This window comes from Drosophila teissieri, chromosome 2L (genome assembly GCF_016746235.2).
Source record: "Drosophila teissieri strain GT53w chromosome 2L, Prin_Dtei_1.1, whole genome shotgun sequence".
NCBI classification, from domain to species: domain Eukaryota; kingdom Metazoa; phylum Arthropoda; class Insecta; order Diptera; family Drosophilidae; genus Drosophila; species Drosophila teissieri.
In genome coordinates, this window is record NC_053029.1 from 20,006,819 (window position 1) to 20,029,252 (window position 22,434).

The following is a 22,434-nucleotide window of genomic DNA, read 5'->3' on the forward strand; positions in this document are numbered from 1 at the left end:
CATGTCCGTCCGTCCGTCTGTCCGTATGAACGTCGAGATCTCAGGAATTACAAAAGGTAGAAAGTTGAGATTAAGCATACAGACTCCAGAGACATAGACGCAGCGCAAGTTTGTCGCTTCATGTTGCTACGCACACTCTAACGCCCACAAACCGCCCAAAACTGCCACGCCCTCACTTTTGAAAAATGTTTTGATATTTGTTCTTTTTTTTGCATTAGTCTTGTAAGTCTCTAACGATTTGCCAAACAACTTTTTGCCACGCCCACTCTAACGCCCACAAAGCGCCAAAAACTGTCAGTGCTAAAGACTCTCCTTCGCACTTCCACTAGCTGAGTAACGGGTATCAGATAGTCGGGGAACTCGACTATAGCGTTCTCTCTTGTTTCTTATGAAAAACCATGTTATTTAATAAAATGAAATGCCGTCTACAGCGATTAGACGTTTTCAAAAATGCGGGCGTGCATATGAATAGTATAGCGTGCATAGTATTCTGAGTATTATATACAGAGTATTATATATAGAGTATTATATATAGAGTATTATACATAGTTCCCGAACTCTCGGCAGGGGGAGGACCGGTATGTAAGCCGACGGAAATGGCTAAATCGACATGGCTAGTTATTAGGCTAAAAGCAAAAAATCGAATGGCCCATGAGGGGATCGAACCCGCGACCTTCGCGTTATTAGCACGACGCTCTAACCAACTGAGCTAATGGGCCTTCATGAAAGATGCGTTCTGGGTGATCAATTTAGATTAGGGGATGGTTCTCTAACCACTCATATTGGTATTTATTTAAAGTTGATTAAAGTAGGAGTTATCTTTATGATAATTACTTTTGTTGTATACCTACCTATTGGGTTATAAATAAATGAAAAGAATTAAATGTTTACATTTACATAATTAAAATACAAACCCATAAAAATTGCATTATTTTTTATATTTTATTTCTTATTAGCCAAAAATAAATATAAAAATTGAAATTAATGTTGTCATGCCTTTCTGATGAGACCAATTTTTTTAAATCAGTCATCTTCAAGTAGTCTTGTGATTCGGACAATGGGGTGATACTGGACCGTAGGAGTCCTTTTGTTGGGCTGCATTGCTTATGGACATGCATGTACTCATCCAAATCAATGTGTGGACAACGACGGAAAGTGTCCCAAACAGGCGGTTGTCATCAACCAACTAATGTATCTATGCGGACCCACTGAAGTATTTTGTGAAAGTGCGGCTCAAGTGCATTACAGGTCTACAAAATATGTTCGCCACTGAAGTCCATTCTACCCCTACTACTACAGATCGATTGTCAGTCCTTGGTCCAAGGAATACTCACAGGATGGCGAGTTTCCCTGGACGATCGCTCTTTTTAGCAGGGGTTCGTTTTTTGGAGGAGGTTCCCTGATTGCCCCTAGGGTTGTACTAACGGCAGCCCACCTGCTGCTGTCCAAGACCGCAGATGAGATTGTGGTCAGAGCTGGCGAATGGGATATGGCGTCCGTGGACGAACTGCGACGGCATGAGGAGGTGGATCGACATGAAAACTTCGAATACATGACCGGGGCTAACGACATAGCGATTCTATACCTTGACTCTCCATTTGCACTTAAAGACCACATCCAGCCTATCTGCTTACCTATTCAAGTCCTATGACCAACAGCCTGTGTGGTATCCGGATGGGAAAGCATTCGTTTAAAGATTCTCAAACGTCGAGTGCACAACAAAATCGAGTTACTAAAAGTGAACAGAGAAGATTGCCAGAGCATGTTTAGGTAAAGCATCTTGGAAGCCAGTTTTTAGCTGGCCAGCAGTCTCATGTGTGCCGGCGGAGACAAGAACGAGGATGCCTGCATTGGTGACGGTGGTTTCTCCTTGTTTTGTTCCCCTGACCCAATCATCGTGAGATTTCAGCAGGTTGGAATCGTGGCCTGGGGCGTCTAGTGTGGCAAGGCAAACGTTCCCCCGACCTTTACAAAAATTTGTCCATGTTCAGGGAGTGGATTAATCGAAACACGGAAAGCAACTCAATGGAACTATAATAAAGATTGTATTCCTATTCAACCAAGAATGTCGTTCCACTCAAAAAGCCCTATGTTGTTTTAAATACGAAACGTTGCGATTATAATTGATATCGAATATATATAGCTATATCGAATCGATATAGCCCTATATTCCTCGTCATATTCCATTTTTTATACAAAGAGGCCTTCAACCGCCAAAATTTCAAAACTCACCGACAACGTTTAGTCAAAAGTACTCGATACGCCGATTGCAAGCATCGATAGCGGCATCGATGTTTCCCCACCACTACCAGCCCGGCTGGCCACACTGGCGCTCAGCTGGCGCAGTTGTTGTTATTCTTCCATTTGCCCAGCGCAAGGTCCGAATTTTCGAGCGCAGCGCAGCGACAATTTTGTGGGGGTTAGTTCACCAACGCGACTAGTTTAATTAGCGGAATTGTGCGACGACGTCGTGGTCGAAATTCAATTGCAACGCCCAGACGGTAAATCGGTAAAATCGCGACATCATAGCAGGCGAGTGAGTGCAAAGAGAACCCTGGAAAGTGGTCAATGTGTGTGTATTTGGCGAGCAGTGGCGGAGCACTGAAAAAACCAGTTAGTTGGCAGTGAAAGAGATTCAATAACGTGTTGGTGGGGAAAAGAAGAACAAATTGTTTCGAGTGTGCGAGGCGACGACAGCCAACTAGTCCGGTACGAAAAAGTCCGCTTTCCTCGCTCATTAGCGGTGCTTTCCTCGGGCCCACGATCTGAAAATCGGCATTACCTAAACCGGGCGGTAGCCAACACTATCTTATCGGCCAATTGATATATGCAAGTGCAGCAGCGCGACATCAACACTGTTCCCATCGCCTAGCAGGTGCGTATTGTCCACCACTTTCGACATTATATTGGTCTGATCGGGTGTCTCTCTATCTCTCTCTGGTGCGTGGTCTCTACTATATACATATATTATATGTATATGCTCCGTAACAACTCACTTCACTGTCTTTCGGCCATTGTTAACACCCCGGTGGTGGAGCATCTTTGGCATCCATTCAGTCGGTTCCCCATTCATTTGCCTAACAGACTCATTTCTGCCCCAACCGACGAACAAGTAAAGTGAAAGGCGGCGGCACGCGTTTCCCATCTATTGAATTCGCTTCGGCAGCGAGGAAAGCGAAATCGTTCTTAGTCATCAGGACGTTTGAGGGATGGAGTGGGGTGAGCAAAATTAAGCAGCAGATGCACATGCATCCCTCTGGCAACAGGCATGTCACAAAAAACAAGGAATTTCTACCATTACGCCTACTTTTTTCATTCTGGGAATTAAATAAAAGGAACAAGGATGAAATCCTACTTATTTTTTGCCGACTACAGGAGGACTGCAGGAAATGGGAGGAAATCAAAGACGGCCGATAACATAATTATATCGATATCTGGAAAATCAACAATTATAATTTGTTAGGAGAAAAAAAATTGGATGTTAAAGATATCTCGAGGAAACCCTTCGTGAACAACAAGCTACAACTCATTTTTAAAAGTCTGATGCATGCAAAAAACTTTCCATTTTGTAGGTTATATTTTATGGCCGAATAGTTGTTAATGAATTGAATATATCCCCCGTTTTTACTTATTCCAGCGTTGGATTATCCTTACATTAGGACGGAAAAATGATGTCTAAGAAAACCGGCAAGAAAGGCCAAAACACTGTTGACCCACGACGTTATCGATTTTTGCAGCTGCTTGGCGGCTTAATCATTCGTTTTGTGGTGTGACAAGTGTTTCGGCACCACACCCACTTACATATGTACATACATATGTAAGGGAAAAGCGTAAGCGGAAGTGATTTCATAGACCGAAACTCACCCCCAAAACCAAAAACAGAGCACGTTGAAAGCGGGGTTTCCGTGCTTTGTGGCCATTGCCTGCCCCAAGTCGATAGTCCACTATGTTGAGGTTAGGACTTTCCGGATCCATGTGATTTTTCAGGGTGCCGGCTTCTGTGCGTCGTCGCAAAAGTATGCTGCACTTCGGGGGTGCAAAAAGCATGCTTTTCGTTTTCGTTGAATTTTCACGGCCGAATTGATTTTTCCAGTATAGACATTACAAAATGCCTCGTAGCAGCGGCAATAACAAAGCGCCATTTCAGTTTTGCAGCCAGCACGCACATCGAGGCAACTATTACCGCTTTTCCGTTTTCACTCTTACAAAAAAAAACTAAGGAGTTAATGCGTCCAGCACGTGGGTCTACGCATTGACTTTTCCGTTTCTCAGTTTTTATCTGGCCAACCAATTCTCAGCTGGTTTCCGAAGAGCAAGGGGAAACGAAAGACGCAACCATGAAGAAACTCAAAACTCCAAACTTGAGCAATTTGTAGGCAGACTAAAGTGTTAACTAACCGTGAAGTTGGTCAGTGGGAAACACAGCGAAGATGCTCTAGCTCAAAGCTCATAAGAAGCAACAAACAAGGCACAAAGACTTACTTTGAATATCTTTATTTTATAAACTAAGACAAGAAGCTAGAAAAGTTTAACCTTGCTGAGGCAAACATATATGTATGTAAGTATCTGAGTTTAACGAGTTATCATTTCTGGCAACAAATATTTCTCGCTGTGTAGTTTCGGCAGACAAGAAGCTCAGCAATTGTTTGATCGATTCGATTCCTTCGTCCGCTTCCGCTGCGCCGCTATCGGCTGTTGCCTTTTGCCCGGCTATTCGCCACTTGCTAACAGTTGTTTTCGTACGTGAGCAGCGCTCGGATACACAGATACTCGGATACTCACTCTCCCCGTCAGATACTCAGATAGCTTCCTCTTCTGCCTGGATGCGATGCACTGTGTCCAAGCGGAAGCAACTCCATTTATGTAAATTGTTTGCGTGACATTTCAATGCGACGGGGCGCTTTTTGAAAAGCTGGAGCGGAATAGGTCGAGCGGGATGAGCGGTGGCTGGGGAGCGTTGAAGAATCAGCTCGATTGTTGGAACCATGGGTCTGGCAGCTAGGGCTGCCACGGGCTGCTCCGTCATGCTAACAGTTGGCAATCAGTTTAACTGTGCTTTTTATGGCCGTACTTTGCGCTTTTTATGCGCACTCATTGCCTCACATGTGCAATATCACTGCACTAATGTTTTTCCAATCAGTATCAGATATACTCGGAACTGGTGCGAATGAATCTGCATGTTTTCCATCTGCGTGATTTTCATACTTCGCTTTAATTATCCACAGTTCCTCAGTCGATTCATGTCATTAAAACATGATCGGGCACAGCGATCTTTCTTTCTACAATTAATAAGATTTGCATCTGCATGCTTGGCTTTATCCTGCAACCAGGAGTAATAGAGACATAAATAAGGTATTGCTTTAATTTAAATATTCTTCATTGGATTTGTATTCTTTAATAGTAGTACCAGATACGATAACTGGCCCCTTTATGATATAATTGCACTTTTTGCCCAGTTTTCCAGTTTTTACTTTCCCAAATTTCCGCTCCGATTTCATCACCCCAATTTGTGAACTGATGAAAAAGGCACTACAAAACAATACAGCCTTTGGATTGCCATATTTTGGAGAAACGTTACAAAGAGATAAAATTCATATTTGGGTTTAGTTTGTCGGGCGGCGTAAACTTGGCCCAAAACAAACATTGCCACGGGTTTTCGGCTATAATTCGTTTGCTTAATTTGCTTTTTCGAGCTCGCAGTTCAGCGAGGTGAAACGGTTAAATGTTTTCAAAACTGCCCCAATGCTTTCCTTCGCCATACGTACATACCATACATATGTACAGATGTAGATACATACTTGCTTTGCGTGTGGTGCTCATGGTTGTTTTGCTGTGCCGCCCCTCCCGTGTGTGTGCATTATGCTAACTAGGCCCTAATGTCGGTGCTCGGGTGTTTTGAGTGCTCCACATTAGTAGTTTTTGTGGAATATGCCCCATAAAGGGCCATTCGATACATTTCAGCCAGGGCTCCGAGTTCATTGCACTGGATCATCGAATCGTAGAGCAACGACTTTGGGTCGGGACCATGCCAAATGGAAAATGTCAGCAATTTATGAATTATGTAGTGAAAAACACAGGAACCGCAGAAAACGTGATCGAAAAATGCCACAGAAACAGTGCATAAATAATACCTATTATCGGGCAGGGCGAAGCTATGTACATTTAAGCTTTCGCTTTGCCCATAGTCAACTGAATTATTTTGGAAATGGCACTTGGCGCTGCAAATTGGATACTTGTTTGTATTTACAGTGGGTCTTCGTTTGCCAACTGATACTTCTGTTTGTTTGTAACTTACACTAACCGCTCCATGTCGCTGTTTATTTGTGCTTTAGCATGTCTACACTGGGAAACATTTTAAAATTCCTGTTCATAAATTTGAATAAACGTACAGAAAGTCTCTCGAAGATTTCAGGCTCCATGAATCGATTATGACCTATTTACATAATATCTAAAATGTCATAGAATCATTATCATTATCATTAGTATACTTGAATTAATAAAAACTTAAAGATGTTCCACTGAAAATCGATGGAAATGGCAGAAGCACATCTTTGTTCGAATATTCCAATTGCTTATTCCTTTTATAATTTTACTATGAGTTTTACATTTTTCTTTAGCACATGATCAACAATTACGTTAAAACAGGATTTATAATATAAACCTCTTTAAACTGAATTTCAATTTGAATATGTAAAACCAACACCTGAGTATTTTAAGTGCAGTGTTTTCTTCGATTTCATTAGATATGGCAGCTCAATTTTCTGCTTGTCTCCGTGCCTTTGCCCACAAAATGTTGACTTTTCGAATTAAGTTTCACCGTTAGCAAAGATCAGGCGGTCTTTCGCTGGATTCTCGCCTTTCGGCAGCGCTGCCGGCGATTTTCGCATTCAGTCGAAAAAATTGACCTAGTCAACGAAATGGAGATTCGCGATGTCTCTCGCCGAGTGGGAACTAGTTATATGAGCTTTTGGAAAGCTTTGCAAAAGCTTTCTTTCATTCTGAAGAGAAAACGCTCTTAAAAGTAAAACTGTGTTGTCTTGCGCTCTCTTTGCGCTTCTCATTTTGACATTGCAATACGCTACTTGTTGTATTGTAAGTACTACGAGCATTGGAAACAACTATACCCAACCTTTGGGTTCTCAAGGTTTTGAACAATCAAAACCTATACTTTGGGGATGACTGTTGAGCACAGACGTTGAAAATGGAATGGAAGCAGACGATGGGCAAAGTTTTGAGGGCATTTAAATCAAGGTTCACTTAAGTTGAGGGCTCACCTTTTCTCTCATTTTCCCCTTTACTTACTAATAATATTAAGCAGGTAAAACGTTGTTTACAAACCTACGAAAACAAAAAACAACGCAGGTGTTTGTCTGTGCTCTAATGAATAAAAACAAGTGCAGCGTCGATTGAGCAGCACACAGCTCAACTGATAATATGAACTTAATCAGGCTGTGCGCAAATGGCAAATCAAATACCCTTCTCTGGTAGATTCTCTATAGTTTCTTTTCAATTTTTGTTACACCTACAAGCCATGAAAAAAACTTGTAGTAAAATGTGGTATAATATTACTAGACGGCAAAGAATGAATTATTTGGAATTAAGTTCTTCAGCATTATTTTATTACCAATAAATTCCCCAATGGTCTCCGCAACTAATACTCTAATTCAAATCAGTTGTTTCAACACACGCTTATAAAGCGATGACTATATATTTTTGATATCGTGTAAGGCTGATTGTCTGCACTATAGTTAGTATATAGTGAGGGTATACGAAACCTGGCGACCCAAAATAGAGTGGCTATACGAGTCCCACGCGCGTGTCGATCACGCAATGGTGTGCAATATATTCGGTGGCTTGTTTGTGACTTTACTTTGCTGTAACAAAAACAAGTAAATAAAACAGCGATTAGAAACGCAGTTCCAGTTCCAACATGTGCTTCTGAAACTAACACACACCCCCACAAAGATTTCAGATACTCCTGCAATCCGTATTGCTCCCCACACGTACATATGTATATCCAATCCCGATCCGTGGGGCAAACAAACTCACATAGTGTTGTTTACACATTTGTTATTTTTAAGTGAGCTTTTCTGCAATTCTACTAGAGGCATGTGCACTTGTTGCCGCGGCCTGTTGTTGTTTACAGCAAATCAAAGCTGCTTTACATATCCAACCCACACCATTCTCCACATTCTTAGCGCCGAGCCCTCCGACGGCGACCAATGGCAGCCAAGTAAACAAGCAGCGGGCAAAAAGCGGGCAAAACAAAACACACCATCAGCCGGCAACGCGGAAGCGAATTTGTTTATGTCTTATCCGAGCGGCAATTAAATATCGGGCCATATCGCAGTGGCCTAGCTCTGTATCTATGACTACTTTCACTATAGTTACTGGTCGTATCGGGAAAACGCCCAACTATGCAGGCATACCCAGCAATAACGGCTTAGCCTTGAAAATTCCACCAAAAGGGATATATGTACATATGTACATACATACGTATATTCGAAAATACTAAGCAAATATTGTAAGAAGCATCTGCAAATGTGCCAAAAAGATTCAAAATGGGTAATTTCATGTGTTGGTTTCTAGCGTCTATACCTTTAAGTCAAACTTCCACTTGATACTGTATAAATTTCGTTACCATGAATCAAAAGCAACATAATCATGTGTGGTATATGTAATAAATCAAGTCCATAGGGCTAACAAAAACGCCACTGATTTCCACTCTTCGCACCCTTAAAGTGATTTACACAAAAACGAGTTGATTGAACGCAGAAATAGCTGAAGTGTCAACACTGCCCCCCAGCAAATGACCCTGGGTGCTATAATTTACGATAACTCTCGGGCGTGTTTATTCATATGAATCTCTGTCTGCCAAAAACTTAAAGCCGAAGCTGCTTTTTCGGATGGCGAGGTGATTGCTCGCACCGGTTTGTGGTCTTCGAAGGGGGCCTGCCCTCTCAACCGGCTTCCGCTTTTGGGGGCACACACAATTCTATGCTCCACCTCAACTGCGTAGTTCGACCAGTTGGTGCCATATAGTGCCATATAGCATCTGCCGATGTATGTCAAGCTATTTGTTCGCTCATATATGTTCGCAGATTCTTGGTCTGGTGAGGCGCGAGTAAGCCCCACGCGCTCGCAACTATTTCGACCTTGAGGGGACTAGCGGCACTATCATCCACTGGCGGTTGTTTTGCTTGTTATGGCACTCTGAATATATCACAGTGTAGAGCCCGATTGCACGTGTGTATGCTCACACATGTATGTACATACATATGTATATGGGAATAGTGCAGATACATGTGAATGAAGGGGCTCGTCTCATGCTGACTGCTCGATTGGGATGTGTGTAACGTGTTTTTAATTAAAGCCGAGAAAAAACCAGTTATTGGTGGGGCATAATTATTCTGGCTTAAGCATTCTTCGATGGTGTAAATATAACATAAACAGAGAATTCACTAAAAGGTCTCGAGCTCATATTACTCAAGTTGCCAAGCTTGTGAAGCAATTTAATCTCTAATTTTGTATAGAGCGCAACCCACACAATTTACTTTGGTTTGAAAACAAAATGACTATATACCGGTAAACAAATCTAAGGTAGCCTGTGGCTTTAATTTCTCCGGGCCTTTTTGTTTAAAAGACTTCTCTACATCGATCAAAATTTTAGTGTGTACATGCCATTCATCGGATCTATCGCCAGTGTGCCAGCGTCATTCCCCTCATGTACGTACAATTAGCGGAGATTCAGAGGTTCATGAACTGCTGCATTTCTCCGGGGGAAGGGCTTACACATGTATCTGCGGGGAAGTGGCTGCCATCAAGTGGCCACCTTCGGTCGATGTTGGTTCAGTTCACTTTGACGGACTGCTTCGGACAGACGTGCTGCGATAAACCCTCGGTTCCACCCGTATCTTTTGCCGAGGCCCTTATCGTGCCAAGTTTTCTTATCGGGCATTGGGGCAATCTTATCACCAGCACCAGAAAGTCGGGAAAAAAGTGGTGGGAAGCAGCCAGCTCAGTGTGCCTAAAATTGGTCGGAATTAATGTGTTTTTTCGCAGCTCGTCGCTGTTATGCTGCCTCAGTAGGGTAATAATTAATCAATTGATTACCAAGTTGACTAAATGATTATTAGTGAGAGTGTTTATGTTATTAAGGCGTTATCTAAAAATATTCGAGAAATAGAGCCTCTTGACATGTGTCTAACCTCAAATAGCAAAAGAATTCGATACGTTCCTCTGACCTAGACTTTCAACAAAGACCGGTGATAAGCCGTGACCAAAGAGTACGAGTTCGTACTGGCTTAATATCAATCTGCTCAGATCGATTTGTGATTCATCGCTTCATACAAGTGGCCTTGGTATTCCCACTTCCCGTTTGCAATTTACCACCGATTTGAACCGACAGACCGATTAGATAAGCCCGTACCTTGGTTGTGGGTTGTACTTTACAGTCTTAACTCTGTGCTGACATACACACGCACACACATCCCCCAATTAATCGCCACTAACTCACCCACCCTTGACTAAGTCTATGTGAAAGCAACAGCCTCATAAATTACTAAACGCAACGCCTAACACCCAGTGTAATCGCCTAATCGCAAGAGCATCCCCATTTCTTCTACGCATACAGATCAGTATCAGGATCAAGAGCAAGGTAACCTTCGAGCACTACATGTCCTAAAACTAGAGACGGTTCTCCAGCCCGCGGACTAATTGAGGTCACTATCCAATCCCATTTAATCATGCCGCTCTTCACGAGAAAATCACCAAAACAAGGACCCACCACGGATGGGGGCTCCCAGTTCGGCAGTCGCTCCTCCATGAACTCCGGATCCTCCCAGGGCAGCCACATTAGCAATAACAACAACAATAGCATTCCGGAGAAAACAAAGCCCCCGCTGGTCTTTCACTGCCAACTGGCCCACGGCAGTCCCACCGGTCTAATCCACGACTTCTCCAGCGTTCGAGAGCTGTACCAGAAGATTGCCGAGTGCTTCGACATATCCGAGAAGGACATTCTCTTCTGCACCCTCAACTCGCACAAGGTGGACATGACGCGTCTGCTGGGCGGGCAGATTGGGCTGGACGACTTCATCTTCGCTCATCGCAAGGGCCGGCCAAAGGAGATTGAGATTGTGAAGTCGCAGGATGCCCTCGGGCTCACAATTACCGACAACGGAGCCGGCTACGCCTTTATAAAGCGCATCAAGGAGGACTCGATCATCGACCGCATCGAGCACATCTGCGTGGGCGATCATATCGAGAAGCTCAACGGCCAGAATATGGTGGGCAAGCGGCACTACGAGGTGGCGCGCATGCTGAAGGACATAGCCACCGGCGAGACCTTCACCCTGCGGCTGGTGGAGCCAGTACGGAGCGGATTCCAGGGCATCGGACCGCGCAGCCAGTCAAGGGCGTCGGGTTCGGCCGGAGGAAAGAACTACGGCAGCGGCAAGGAGACGCTGCGGTTCAAGGCCAATGGCAATGCCCAGATTGAGCCACAGTTCGACGAGGCGACTGTGGCTGGCATCGAGGCCATTAATAACCTGCTGGAGTCCTTCATGGGCATTAACGACACGGAGCTGGCGTCCCAGATCTGGGATTTGGGCGACCAAAAGTCCAACTCGATGGACTTCGCCGAGGCCATCGACAACTCGGACCTAGAGTCGTTCGGTTTCACGGATGACTTCATCATCGAGCTGTGGGGTGCCATAACGGATGCCCGCCGCAAATCCACGACCAGTCCCAAGTAATTGGCTAACCATACCAGCAGGCTAACCATAACGCATTTCACTCTTCCGGTTACTGGGTCCAATAAATGAGAAGTCCTTCTTAGTAACTGCTATTATCTGATAACTGAGAATGTTTTGTTTTAGAGCCTAGTTTTTATTTACCACATATCATGCTGCAATCCCATATTCAAACATATGTCGTCTGCCTTTGCCAATTGTTTAGCTATTTGTATTCTTCACGATAACCTATTTATTATATATATTTTTGCGTTCAGATGAACGGAGGGATGTGTCGAGCCATCCCACTATACATATATTTTTGGTACAATTTGTTCTATGTACATACATACGTATAACTATACATTTTAGTTTTATCCTTTAAACAATACAAATATATTTAAATTATTTAAATCGTATGTGATTTTGCTGTTGTTTTTTATTTTGTTTGTTATTGCTTTCTGTTTTGGTAAGTTTGTTTATTTGCTCGGGTCTTAAGTTATAATTTGATTCATAAATAAGAACTATTAGTTTGTCGTAGGCGTTGTTATCTTTTGTTGGCACCGATCGCATGGCATTCGGAAAATATTCCACAGTCCCCAACTGTGACGAATTGTTTGGCTGCTTTTCTCTTGCGGTTTTTGTTTTTCTACAACTCGCTTATGTAGCGACGGTCCTAGTATACATATTTGGACCATGGATCATTTAAAAGCCCAATAGTATATTCTAAAGCAGACTTCCTGTACAAAAGAACAATATAGGTACATAGTCATCGTGAAAACATCTCCAGTGACGTAGATCGCACCATTCCACAGTGACGCTCCTTTCGATTCCCAGATCGGATCAGATCGTACATACATATATACACCTTTACTTTATTTATTACATGTGCGAAGCTTTTGATTGCGCATAAACAGCTGCTGTTTGGCGTGTGAGCAGCTGATAAGCACAATTATTAAGGCTCGCCAAAAGCAAAGAACGGCAGAGAGAGAAAGAGAGAGATTCAATTTTGCCCACTAACACTAACAGAAATCGCGATATACAGCGGTGGTCAATTGTACAGTGACTGTTAAACATTTTATTTACACTTAGGTCATTTCACAATTAATATCGTATTTTTAACAGATTAGAAATTACAAATTCTTAAATTTAAAGAATTGAAACAAGCTATAAAGTTTGCGCTATTATTACGGCCACAGTTGTTTGTGCATACATACAAATATAGATGGCAACAAGAGTTACATGACTTTCCGGTTTTACAGGTTCGTGTCTGCTGCGAAGCTTTCGCTCTCCCATCCACTCACACTCTGGCACCTGCCTAATTCGATTAGCCGCACCGCTTGAACGCTCAGTCTTCAAAGCGATCTCGACCGAGCAACAAGTAAACGGAAGAATCCGAGCAGAGAAGAATCAGAATCAGAAAGACCGAGGAAACACTCGTGAACTCTTTAATAACATTGTGAACCGAAAACCAGAACTGAACCTGCCACTGAAAATACACGGAAAGCAGAGTGATTCGCCATAGTTTTGCTTGTGCTTTCAAGGGCACCTATCATACAGCTGTGCTGCAAATTTTGTGCCAGGTAGTGAATTTAAATGAAAGGCCGAAAACCCACGAATTATATTGAAAATTTCCATTATACTAGAGATTCGTCGAGAACGTATGTACGCCTGCAGACGTATTCTTGGCAAGATTTTCGGTTAGACTTTGGTCGCGTGTTTGTTTGCTTGTTTGTTCGCCCCCTTTCTTCGCTCGCGTTTCCCGATCAAAAATTCCCTGGACTTTGATCGTGACTCAACACAAACAGCCGCAGACCCAGACCCATTAAAAAGTGCATATTATAGCTAAACTCGTCGCGAAATAAAACCAATCTGCTGGGAATTAAATTAGACGCGCTGCGGGAACGATGTTGCGTGATATTTTGTGCACAGCAAAAAAACAAGGCCTTTTTTTAGATGTGTTTGCAGATTTATACTCTATCAACTAAGATGTTGTTCTGTTTGAACACATCTTGGGAAACACAAATGTTGTTCAACATCCTTATCTTTGGAGCTCCTGAGTTTTTTTGTGTGGAAATCCAAGTTCTCCTTTGTGTCTTTGTTTGGATAAATGTACATATACATACATACATACATACATACATATGTACATATATAAGTGCTTTCTTGAGTTCTCCCGAAGTTGGCCCCATTCTTAGGTTTCTTTGTTGCCTTCTGTAGTTAGGCTGTTACCATCGGCTGATTTCCATGTGTTTCATCGAATGTTGTTTTGCTCCACGTTTCTCGGCCTACTTGCCTCCCCAGCTTCGCAGGTGAAAGTGAAGCGGGCCGCAACGCGTCAGATGGCGTGATTTCAGCGGTTTGAGTGCGATTGCTGCGTGCAATTGAAGGACCCTTGATTAAGTTCCCCACCTATCATACACTGAGAGAAAAGGTTTTGGTGAGCGAATAATATGTCCTTAAACACATGGCTATATAGGAGTAAATTATTTGTTGCAATGGCTACAGTTTAAACTTACAAACAGTATATGATGTTTGAATTCATTGAACATTCATTCAAAAATATTCTATCTTAAAAAAGTAAGCAGAGGTCGAAAAAACGAATGTGTCTAAAATCGTTTTCTGAACATCCGATGTCCAGCGATCTTTGATTAAAAGCATACTTTGTTCGTAAAAATCATTATTAGACTTATAGTCATGGCTTTGTAAACAAATACAAACATACATATTATACAAAATATCGCTACAAATGAGATTTTCAGGAAACTATTTCACGTATAATCTCAGTGATAAGAGACACAAACGGTTATACCCGTTACTCGTAGAGTAAAATATGTAACAGGTACTAGAAGCGTTTTCGACCCTATAAGGTACATTTATCAGAATATCATAGACCAGAATCTCTAGTCGAGTATATCTGGCCATGTCCGTCTGTCTGCCTGCCCGTCCGTATGAACATATGAACTCAGGAACTCTCAGGAACTGTAAAAGCAATACCGTTGAGATTAAGCCAAAATCTCAAATCCCAAAAAATATAGACTATAGCGAAAGGAAAAGGAATAACGAATGAATTATATTTATTATAAAGCACACAAATTAATAACAAATAAACTAGTAAGTTCTTTGGTAGTTCGAGTTGATACCAATCAAAGATTATGACAACAAACTACCTACTTTTTGCGTATTCAGATCTGACTCTTATCTTGCGAATTCCTGAAAATTCCCAGTTATGGCAACTGCGATAATCGCCAGATTGTCGAATGTGTGAATTGCCGATACCGACGACCGTTGGCACGGCTGCCAAAAGCCAAAAATCTAGCAATTATTGTTTGTCGAATTCGCTTAATTACTGTACAATGTTGGACGTTGAACTCCATGGCTAGTTATTAACAAACTCGCTCGGTTGTATTGTATTTCGAGTTGTAAAGCCCGCGTTCCACTCGATATCGCGTGATGTCTTTCGTAGCCCATGATTAATACAACTTATAACGTGTGCGAATGTATGTGCACTTCGAGGCGATATTTGTTCTGAGTTTTATCATTCGCGAACAGTAGAACACGCCACTGGCATCGGTAACCGCCGTTGATAAGCGGCGTTCGACTGTATTTATCGCCCCAATTCATCGGTGACACTCGTAAATAGTTTTTATCCCAGATAAGTGCTCAAAGGTGCCTTCAGCACAGCCCACAGGCCGAATAATTTTATTGACCCACTACCTTGACAGGTTTACAATCTCCTTGAACTTGTAAGAAACGTAGCCGAGCGCACAGAAAATATAATAATTTCCAACTAAGCGATGTTTGCACATTACAGGATTAATGTTTTGTTTTATTATTTCCAAATATATACAATTCAAGACAAATTATCAAACAAATATTTTATATGATTTTGTAGATATCTAAAATTTTAGTTCAAACTTAGGACTATTCAAACTATTCCAGTGTCCGTGTTAAAAATTGTCAAACATAATCATAGGCGTTTCTCTACGGTTGCTATGGCTGTGGCCACTGCTGTAGAATATATTATACATACATATGTAGATACGCAGCTGCTTTGTTTATAATTTTCATATTGCAATTGTATTTTCGACGTCACGTCCGCCGTTTGGCAACATTTCAGCGTGAGTACGTCGTGTTGCCGAGGTGACAACCATGTTGCTGTGGGGGGGTAAGGGGTATGTTGCCGGCGGTCAGCAACACTTTGCTACGCGCCTTTGTCTCTTGCCTGTTCTGTAGGCAATCACCTTGACTTTGAGAACCACCAGGGAGAGTATAGGTTAAAAATACCATGCAGGTGCATTGGCGGGGTTTCCAACCACAGGAACACAGGGTGCTGATGCAATGCGTCTATTTTCTCCGCGACGCTGGCCGTTGCCAAGCCGAAAAGAGTGGCGGAAAATTGTTAATGGCCTAAACAAATTACTCATGACCGTTTCCGCTTTGCCCTTTACAGTTGCCGTATCTTAGAGGCGGGTCCAAAGTATTGCCGAGTAAGTCGCAGAACCGATTCCTTCGCCAATAAGCGGCACATTTGACCGCCTGCCCATAAACATGGCCGTCATATAAGCGCACACGGCGGACGTAACCACACAAAGTCGGAGCTTTGCGATTAGACAAGCAGATAGCGCGAAGTTCAAGGAGAGATCCCCATCAGCAAGGAAATCCATTTTGAAGGGAGACCAACCGCAACAGACCAAAGATGAACAGCCTGGCGAGGGTCTTCAGCAACTTCCGCGACTTCTACAACGACATCAATGCCGCCACCCTCACGGGAGCCATCGATGTGATCGTGGTGGAGCAGCGCGATGGCGAGTTCCAGTGCTCGCCCTTCCACGTCCGGTTCGGCAAACTGGGAGTACTCAGAAGTCGGGAAAAGGTGGTAAGTAAAATGATTTGATCCTAAAGAAGGTTTCTATATCCAAAAAAAAAGGACACAACTCATAAATATCACTATTTAGAGAAGAAATTTCCACTTTCAAGGAGGGAAACCAATAATAAACCAACTTGGATGGTACAGCAAGTGCTTATACCTTCTGAACTTTGTATCTAGAAAGTATTATCATAATATAATATATCTTATATCATATCTTATGTACTCAGATCTTGTAACAGGGATATTGCCGAGTCTATTAATCATGACTCGGTATAGGTATGAAATCAGTTCAATATCATTGTGGATGATTTCAATTTTGTTGCCAAGACTGCGAGTATACATATTAAATTGTACATATACCATAATATAAGCAGACAGAATCCCGGAATAAATTTACATTCCATAGTAAAATAATTTTAATTAACTCTGTTCCATTCACATTCAATTCATTCAGGTGGACATTGAGATCAACGGCGCACCCGTCGATATACAGATGAAGCTGGGCGATTCTGGCGAGGCCTTCTTTGTGGAGGAGTGCCTGGAGGATGACGACGATGAGCTGCCAGCCAACCTGGCCACCTCGCCCATACCTAACAGCTTCCTAGCGTCGCGGGACAAGGCTAACGACACTATGGAGGACATCAGTGGAGCGGTGACAGATAAGTAAGTAACGTTTGCTTCATACCCCACAAGATCAGTCTCACCCTATCATTTGCGAAACCATTTTAGAAACGCTAGCGAGGAGCTGCTCCTGCCACTGCCATTGCCGCGGCGCAACTCCATAGACTTCTCAAAGGAGGAGCCCAAGGAAGCCGTTGTTGAGGGCAGCAAGTTCGAGAATCAAGTCTCGGACTACACGCAGCGCAGGTACATATGCCTTTTCATGTCCATGAAAACCGGGACAGAGCTAACTAATAACATCTTTTACCCAAACAGACACACCGACAACACTCTTGAGCGTCGCAACCTAAGCGAAAAGCTCAAGGAGTTTACCACCCAGAAAATCCGGCAGGAGTGGGCCGAGCACGAGGAGCTGTTTCAGGGCGAGAAGAAACCTGCGGACTCGGAGCTGGAGAACCAAAGCAAAGCTTCATACGATGCTGAGACGGAGAAGGAAGTTCAGGCGCTAGTTAAAGACAAGGAAAAGGATCAGATCAAACCAGACGTTAACCTCACCCCGGTCACAACCAGCGAAACCACCAAGGAGGTGTCCAAGAGCAAAACCAAGAAGCGGCGCAAGAAGTCGCAAATGAAGAAGAACGCCCAGCGCAAGACCTCTTCAAGCAGCTCTTTGGGCAGCACCGGTGGCGGTGATTTACCTTCGGCGGAGACGCCATCTCTGGGGGTGATAAACATTGATGAGGGAGATGCCCCCATATCCAGTGCCACAAACAACAACAACACCTCATCGTCGAACGATGAGCAGCCATCGGCTGCCTTGGTGACAGCTCGCACTGGGGACGATAGCCCGCTCAGCGAGCTTCCCCACACTCCCACTACCAATCCACGTCTGGATTTGGACATTCACTTCTTCAGCGATACGGAGATCACCACTCCCGTGGGTGGTGGTGGTGGTGGGTCAGGTCGCGCCGCTGGCGGACGACCTTCGACTCCCATCCAAAGTGACAGTGAACTGGAAACCACCATGCGGGACAAGCGGCATGTGGTGACTGAAGAGAGCGCCGCATCATGGAAGTGGGGCGAGTTGCCCACACCGGAGCAGGCCAAGAATGAGGCCATGAGCGCCGCCCAGGTTCAGCAGAGCGAGCATCAATCGATGCTCAGCAACATGTTTAGCTTTATGAAGAGGGCTAATCGGCTACGCAAGGAGAAGGGCGTCGGCGAAGTGGGAGACATCTACCTGTCTGATCTAGATGCTGGCAGCATGGACCCCGAGATGGCGGCCCTATACTTCCCTAGTCCGCTGTCCAAGGCGGCAACGCCGCGTGAGGAGGATGGGGAGAGCGGCAATGGCACCAGCCTACCTCACTCGCCCAGCTCACTGGAGGAAGGTCAAAAGAGTATTGACTCGGACTTTGACGAGACCAAGCAACAGAGGGACAACAAGTAAGTAGCACTCAGGGTCAAGCTCCAAGTTGTATCTTAGACTTACATCTGTAATCTGCTTTTAGGTACTTGGACTTTGTGGCCATGTCCATGTGCGGAATGTCAGAGCAGGGAGCTCCACCTTCGGACGAGGAGTTCCACCGCCACCTGGTCAACTATCCAGATGTGAGTATTCTTCAAATGGCCCAGTGCTATGTTCTGTGTATGTGTTTAAGTTCCATGCACTTCACTGCGCCTCCACGCACTGCATCCCGCCTTGTTAACAAGTCTCTTCCCATGCAACGCCCTCATTTGTACCTGTGCGCAGGTGTGCAAAAGCCCCAGCATTTTTTCATCGCCTAACCTAGTCGTACGGCTGAATGGCAAATACTACACCTGGATGGCTGCATGTCCCATTGTCATGACAATGATCACCTTCCAGAAGCCACTAACCCATGTAAGTTGGTTCAACGCCATGCCTTCTGTGTAGCCCCATGCCTTTTCCGCTGCCGGCTCTAATTAGATTATCTCAAAAATTGCCATTTGTCAGGATGCCATTGAGCAGCTGATGTCTCAGACGGTGGAGGGAAAGTGTCTGCCTGGCGACGAGAAGCAGGAGGCTGTCGCCCAGGCTGACAATGGGGTTCAGACGAAGCGCTACTGGTGGAGCTGGCGCCGTTCACAGGATGCTGCGCCAAACCATTTGAACAACACTCATGGTATGCCATTGGGCAAGGATGAGAAAGGTACATCAAGGGTACCTTGAAATAGCAATGAACAGCCCATCTAAAAGTTGTTATATTTTTCAGATGGTGATCAGGCAGCTGTGGCTACGCAAACCTCGCGGCCCACCTCGCCCGACATCAGCGATCCCACGCTGAGCAAGAGCGATTCCCTAGTAAACGCGGAGAATACCTCGGCGTTGGTGGACAACCTGGAGGAGCTAACCATGGCCTCAAACAAGAGCGATGAGCCTAAGGAGCGCTACAAGAAGTCGCTGCGACTCAGCTCGGCGGCAATCGTAAGTCAACCAATGCAAGCTTCAAATCGATCTTAGCAATGTCCATTATCCTTCAGAAAAAACTAAACCTCAAGGAGGGCATGAATGAAATCGAGTTCAGCGTGACCACCGCTTATCAAGGCACGACGCGCTGCAAGTGCTACCTGTTTCGCTGGAAGCACAACGACAAGGTGGTGATCTCGGACATTGACGGCACCATCACCAAGTCAGACGTGCTGGGCCACATTCTGCCTATGGTGGGCAAGGATTGGGCGCAACTTGGTGTGGCGCAGCTTTTTTCGAAGATCGAGCAGAACGGCTACAAGCTGCTCTATTTGTCGGCTCGTGCAATCGGTCAGAGCAGGGTGACACGCGAGTACCTCCGGTCGATCCGACAGGGCAACGTGATGCTGCCGGACGGTCCGCTGCTACTGAATCCCACGTCCTTGATATCGGCCTTCCACCGCGAGGTGATTGAGAAGAAGCCGGAGCAGTTTAAAATTGCCTGTCTGTCGGACATTCGAGATCTGTTTCCGGACAAGGAACCCTTCTACGCCGGCTACGGCAACCGCATCAATGTGAGTTTGGCGGGTTTATCGTAAAAAAAAATTACAAATTTATTGTTTAAACGTATTATTTGGTTTTCGTTATTTTTGTCTTGCTTACATGACTAAATTAAGTTACTAAATAGGGCCTTCTTCTTATTTTTTCCAGGACGTATGGGCATACCGAGCCGTGGGCATTCCCATCATGCGCATATTCACGATCAACACTAAGGGCGAGTTGAAGCACGAGCTGACCCAAACATTCCAGTCCTCGTAAGTAGCGATCCGTTCACGCCCTAGCCTAGTGTTAACTGTATCCGCACATGTGTCTCTCCCATGTACCTGGTACCGGTGTTGCTCATTACTGAACTCATGCCACATCCGATAACGTTAACTAATTCGCCAAAGAACACCAACAAACAAACGCTAATTGGCTCAAGTCGAATTAACTTCATCAAGTAACGCTAGGTGTTTTAAGCCTTATAAGTGTACCTTCTATCTGTGTAGTATGTATCCATTGTACTACCTCAACCGCACCACACTCTATCAATCAATCGATCGAAAGCCTGTCAAATCCAATTCAAGCATTTTGGTTGTCAAATTTACACAGTGGCTACATCAATCAGTCGCTAGAAGTCGACGAATACTTTCCCCTGCTAACCAACCAAGATGATTTCGATTACCGGACGGACGTCTTCGACGACGAGGAGTCCGAGGACGAGCTTCAGTTCAGCGACGACTACGACGTGAGCGTCGAGCACGACCCAAGTGAGGAAAGCAGCGGGGATGACGACGATGACGAAGCCCTCTACAACGATGATTTTGCGAACGATGATGATGGTATTCAGGCGGACGAACGGTCCGCAGATGTGGGTCTCATAATGCGAGTCCGCCGCGCCTCCACCAAAAACGAGGTCATTTTGGCCTCGCCTCCCAAGTGGATAAATTCCTAGACTAGCTCCAGTCCTACGCCCAGTCCAAGGTTGTGCAGCTTACAAATTGTGATAAGTTCATTAAGAGAGTTAGGATTGTGCTATATACATATGTACATCTGTGCCTGATGTGCCAGGTCAGCGAACTCCAAGTTCGTCGACCAGTTAAGTTTTGAAAGTATTCTGCTCCCGCAGGTCTTTATGTTTAGTTCTAAGGATGACCATTATATAAGTTACCCAACAAAATATACCTTAATTCTCGCCGTGATGGAACTCTTTTATTTCTCTGAGTGTGGCATGAGTTATGAGCTAGACTAGATTATTTTTAGACAGAACATCGGTATTTCAGGTATTCGTAAGTCATATAATTCACGTTTTATAGAATAACCTACAATAAAAAAATGCAGTATATCCCGAGGCGCCTTTTCCCGATTGAAAATGTCCAAGAAATCGCATTGCATACCCTCGGGCTGCTCAGATCGGGAAGATTATAGCATAGCCATGGGAGTTGGCCTTAAATTATTCGTTGATCTAATACATTGCATTATTTTCCAGATACTGCAGCATGACGTACATCGTCGATCAACTGTTCCCGCCGGTGAAACACGACGAAGCCTCCGCCGAGTTCTCCAACTTCAACTACTGGCGCGACCCCATCCCCGACCTGGAGATCCCCGAGCTGGAGACGGCACTGGTGCCACCGAGCACCAAGGTGGACATGGCTACCCTGCGTCCCATTCCCGAGAAGTGAACCGGCTCCCTAGAAGCCCAACTGGCGTACTACAAACATATTTATACGGATATGCAACACACTCTATATATGTATAACAGATAGCGCTATTCCAAATTGTTTGCCTATCTTCAAACCCTCTAGATGTGCTTACCAAAAATGAAATATCTTTATTATGCATAAGCTTAGCCAGGATTCACGATTACCTTGGTTTCATTATCTTTTCCAATCGATCGTTTCCAGTTAAATGGGTGGTTTAAGTTGTAATAAAAATTCAGTTATTAATAGTAACTATTACATGTAAGTTCCTTTGAGACTCCCGCAGGTTCTTAGAAGATGCATATTCCAAACGGCGTATAGGAGTTGTGATTTTGATTTCATTATTTTTCGTATGTGATCATTTAAATTAAGTTTATTGTGATGAGGTTTTTATTTGAGTTTTTTCTGAAAACTGTGCTCTAAACCTATGTATACTTAACTGATAGTGTTTCAATAAAAATAAATGCTTCAAATTCAAAGAAATCCAGTCTCTACACGTCTCTGTCTGCGACTGGAAACCACCTCCATTCCCAGGCG

General features: G+C 44.1%; 3 protein-coding genes and 1 non-coding gene across 11 annotated transcripts; 3 read left to right on the plus strand and 1 right to left on the minus strand.

The window, feature by feature from the left end:
* Positions 1-645: 645 nt before the first annotated feature.
* Trnai-aau lies at positions 646-719 on the minus strand. Its single transcript has one exon. It is a non-coding gene; the product is annotated as a tRNA-Ile (tRNA).
* Positions 720-1,057: 338 nt separating this feature from the next.
* Positions 1,058-1,939, plus strand: LOC122611398 (phenoloxidase-activating factor 2-like). The gene is made up of 3 exons (XM_043784445.1): positions 1,058-1,062; positions 1,276-1,642; positions 1,799-1,939. The coding sequence occupies exons 1-3, from the start codon at positions 1,058-1,060 to the stop codon at positions 1,937-1,939; spliced, it is 513 nt and encodes a 170-aa protein (XP_043640380.1).
* A 797-nt stretch (positions 1,940-2,736) lies between these two features.
* Positions 2,737-12,151, plus strand: LOC122626826 (PDZ domain-containing protein GIPC3). 3 transcript variants are annotated; one of them, XM_043807239.1, is made up of 2 exons: positions 2,737-2,875; positions 10,634-12,151. In XM_043807239.1, the coding sequence occupies exon 2, from the start codon at positions 10,746-10,748 to the stop codon at positions 11,754-11,756; it is 1,011 nt and encodes a 336-aa protein (XP_043663174.1). In that variant the 5' UTR covers positions 2,737-2,875; positions 10,634-10,745; the 3' UTR covers positions 11,757-12,151. The 3 variants fall into 3 exon arrangements, with proteins under 3 accessions (XP_043663174.1, XP_043663173.1, XP_043663175.1); XM_043807238.1 differs by lacking the exon at positions 2,737-2,875 and adding an exon at positions 9,572-9,726; XM_043807240.1 differs by lacking the exon at positions 2,737-2,875 and adding an exon at positions 9,914-10,090.
* LOC122626818 (phosphatidate phosphatase LPIN2) lies at positions 2,741-22,314 on the plus strand. Of its 6 annotated transcripts, XM_043807224.1 has the most exons (13): positions 13,072-13,315; positions 16,186-16,611; positions 17,060-17,268; positions 17,335-17,472; positions 17,542-18,672; positions 18,738-18,837; positions 18,980-19,108; positions 19,202-19,397; positions 19,461-19,672; positions 19,729-20,229; positions 20,366-20,469; positions 20,807-21,178; positions 21,684-21,794. In XM_043807224.1, exons 2-12 carry the CDS (start codon positions 16,432-16,434, stop codon positions 21,147-21,149), a joined length of 3,243 nt encoding a protein of 1,080 aa, XP_043663159.1. In that variant the 5' UTR covers positions 13,072-13,315; positions 16,186-16,431; the 3' UTR covers positions 21,150-21,178; positions 21,684-21,794. The 6 variants fall into 6 exon arrangements, with proteins under 6 accessions (XP_043663160.1, XP_043663162.1, XP_043663159.1 ...); XM_043807225.1 differs by lacking the exons at positions 13,072-13,315; positions 21,684-21,794 and adding an exon at positions 2,741-2,875 and having other exon boundaries at positions 20,807-21,396; XM_043807227.1 differs by lacking the exon at positions 20,807-21,178 and having other exon boundaries at positions 13,071-13,315; positions 21,684-22,314.
* Positions 22,315-22,434: the final 120 nt, after the last annotated feature.

Coding starts and splice junctions, on each gene's coding strand:
- LOC122611398 (XM_043784445.1), top strand. Junction 1,643..1,798: donor CTATCTGCTTACCTATTCAA/GTCCTATGACCA, acceptor GCCAGTTTTTAG/CTGGCCAGCAGTCTCATGTG.
- LOC122626826 (XM_043807239.1), top strand. CDS start 10,746: ATGCCGCTCTTCACGAGAAAATCACCAAAACAAGGACCCACCACGGAT.
- LOC122626818 (XM_043807225.1), top strand. CDS start 16,432: ATGAACAGCCTGGCGAGGGTCTTCAGCAACTTCCGCGACTTCTACAAC. Junction 16,612..17,059: donor TCAGAAGTCGGGAAAAGGTG/GTAAGTAAAATG, acceptor CAATTCATTCAG/GTGGACATTGAGATCAACGG. Junction 20,470..20,806: donor ACCCAAACATTCCAGTCCTC/GTAAGTAGCGAT, acceptor AAATTTACACAG/TGGCTACATCAATCAGTCGC.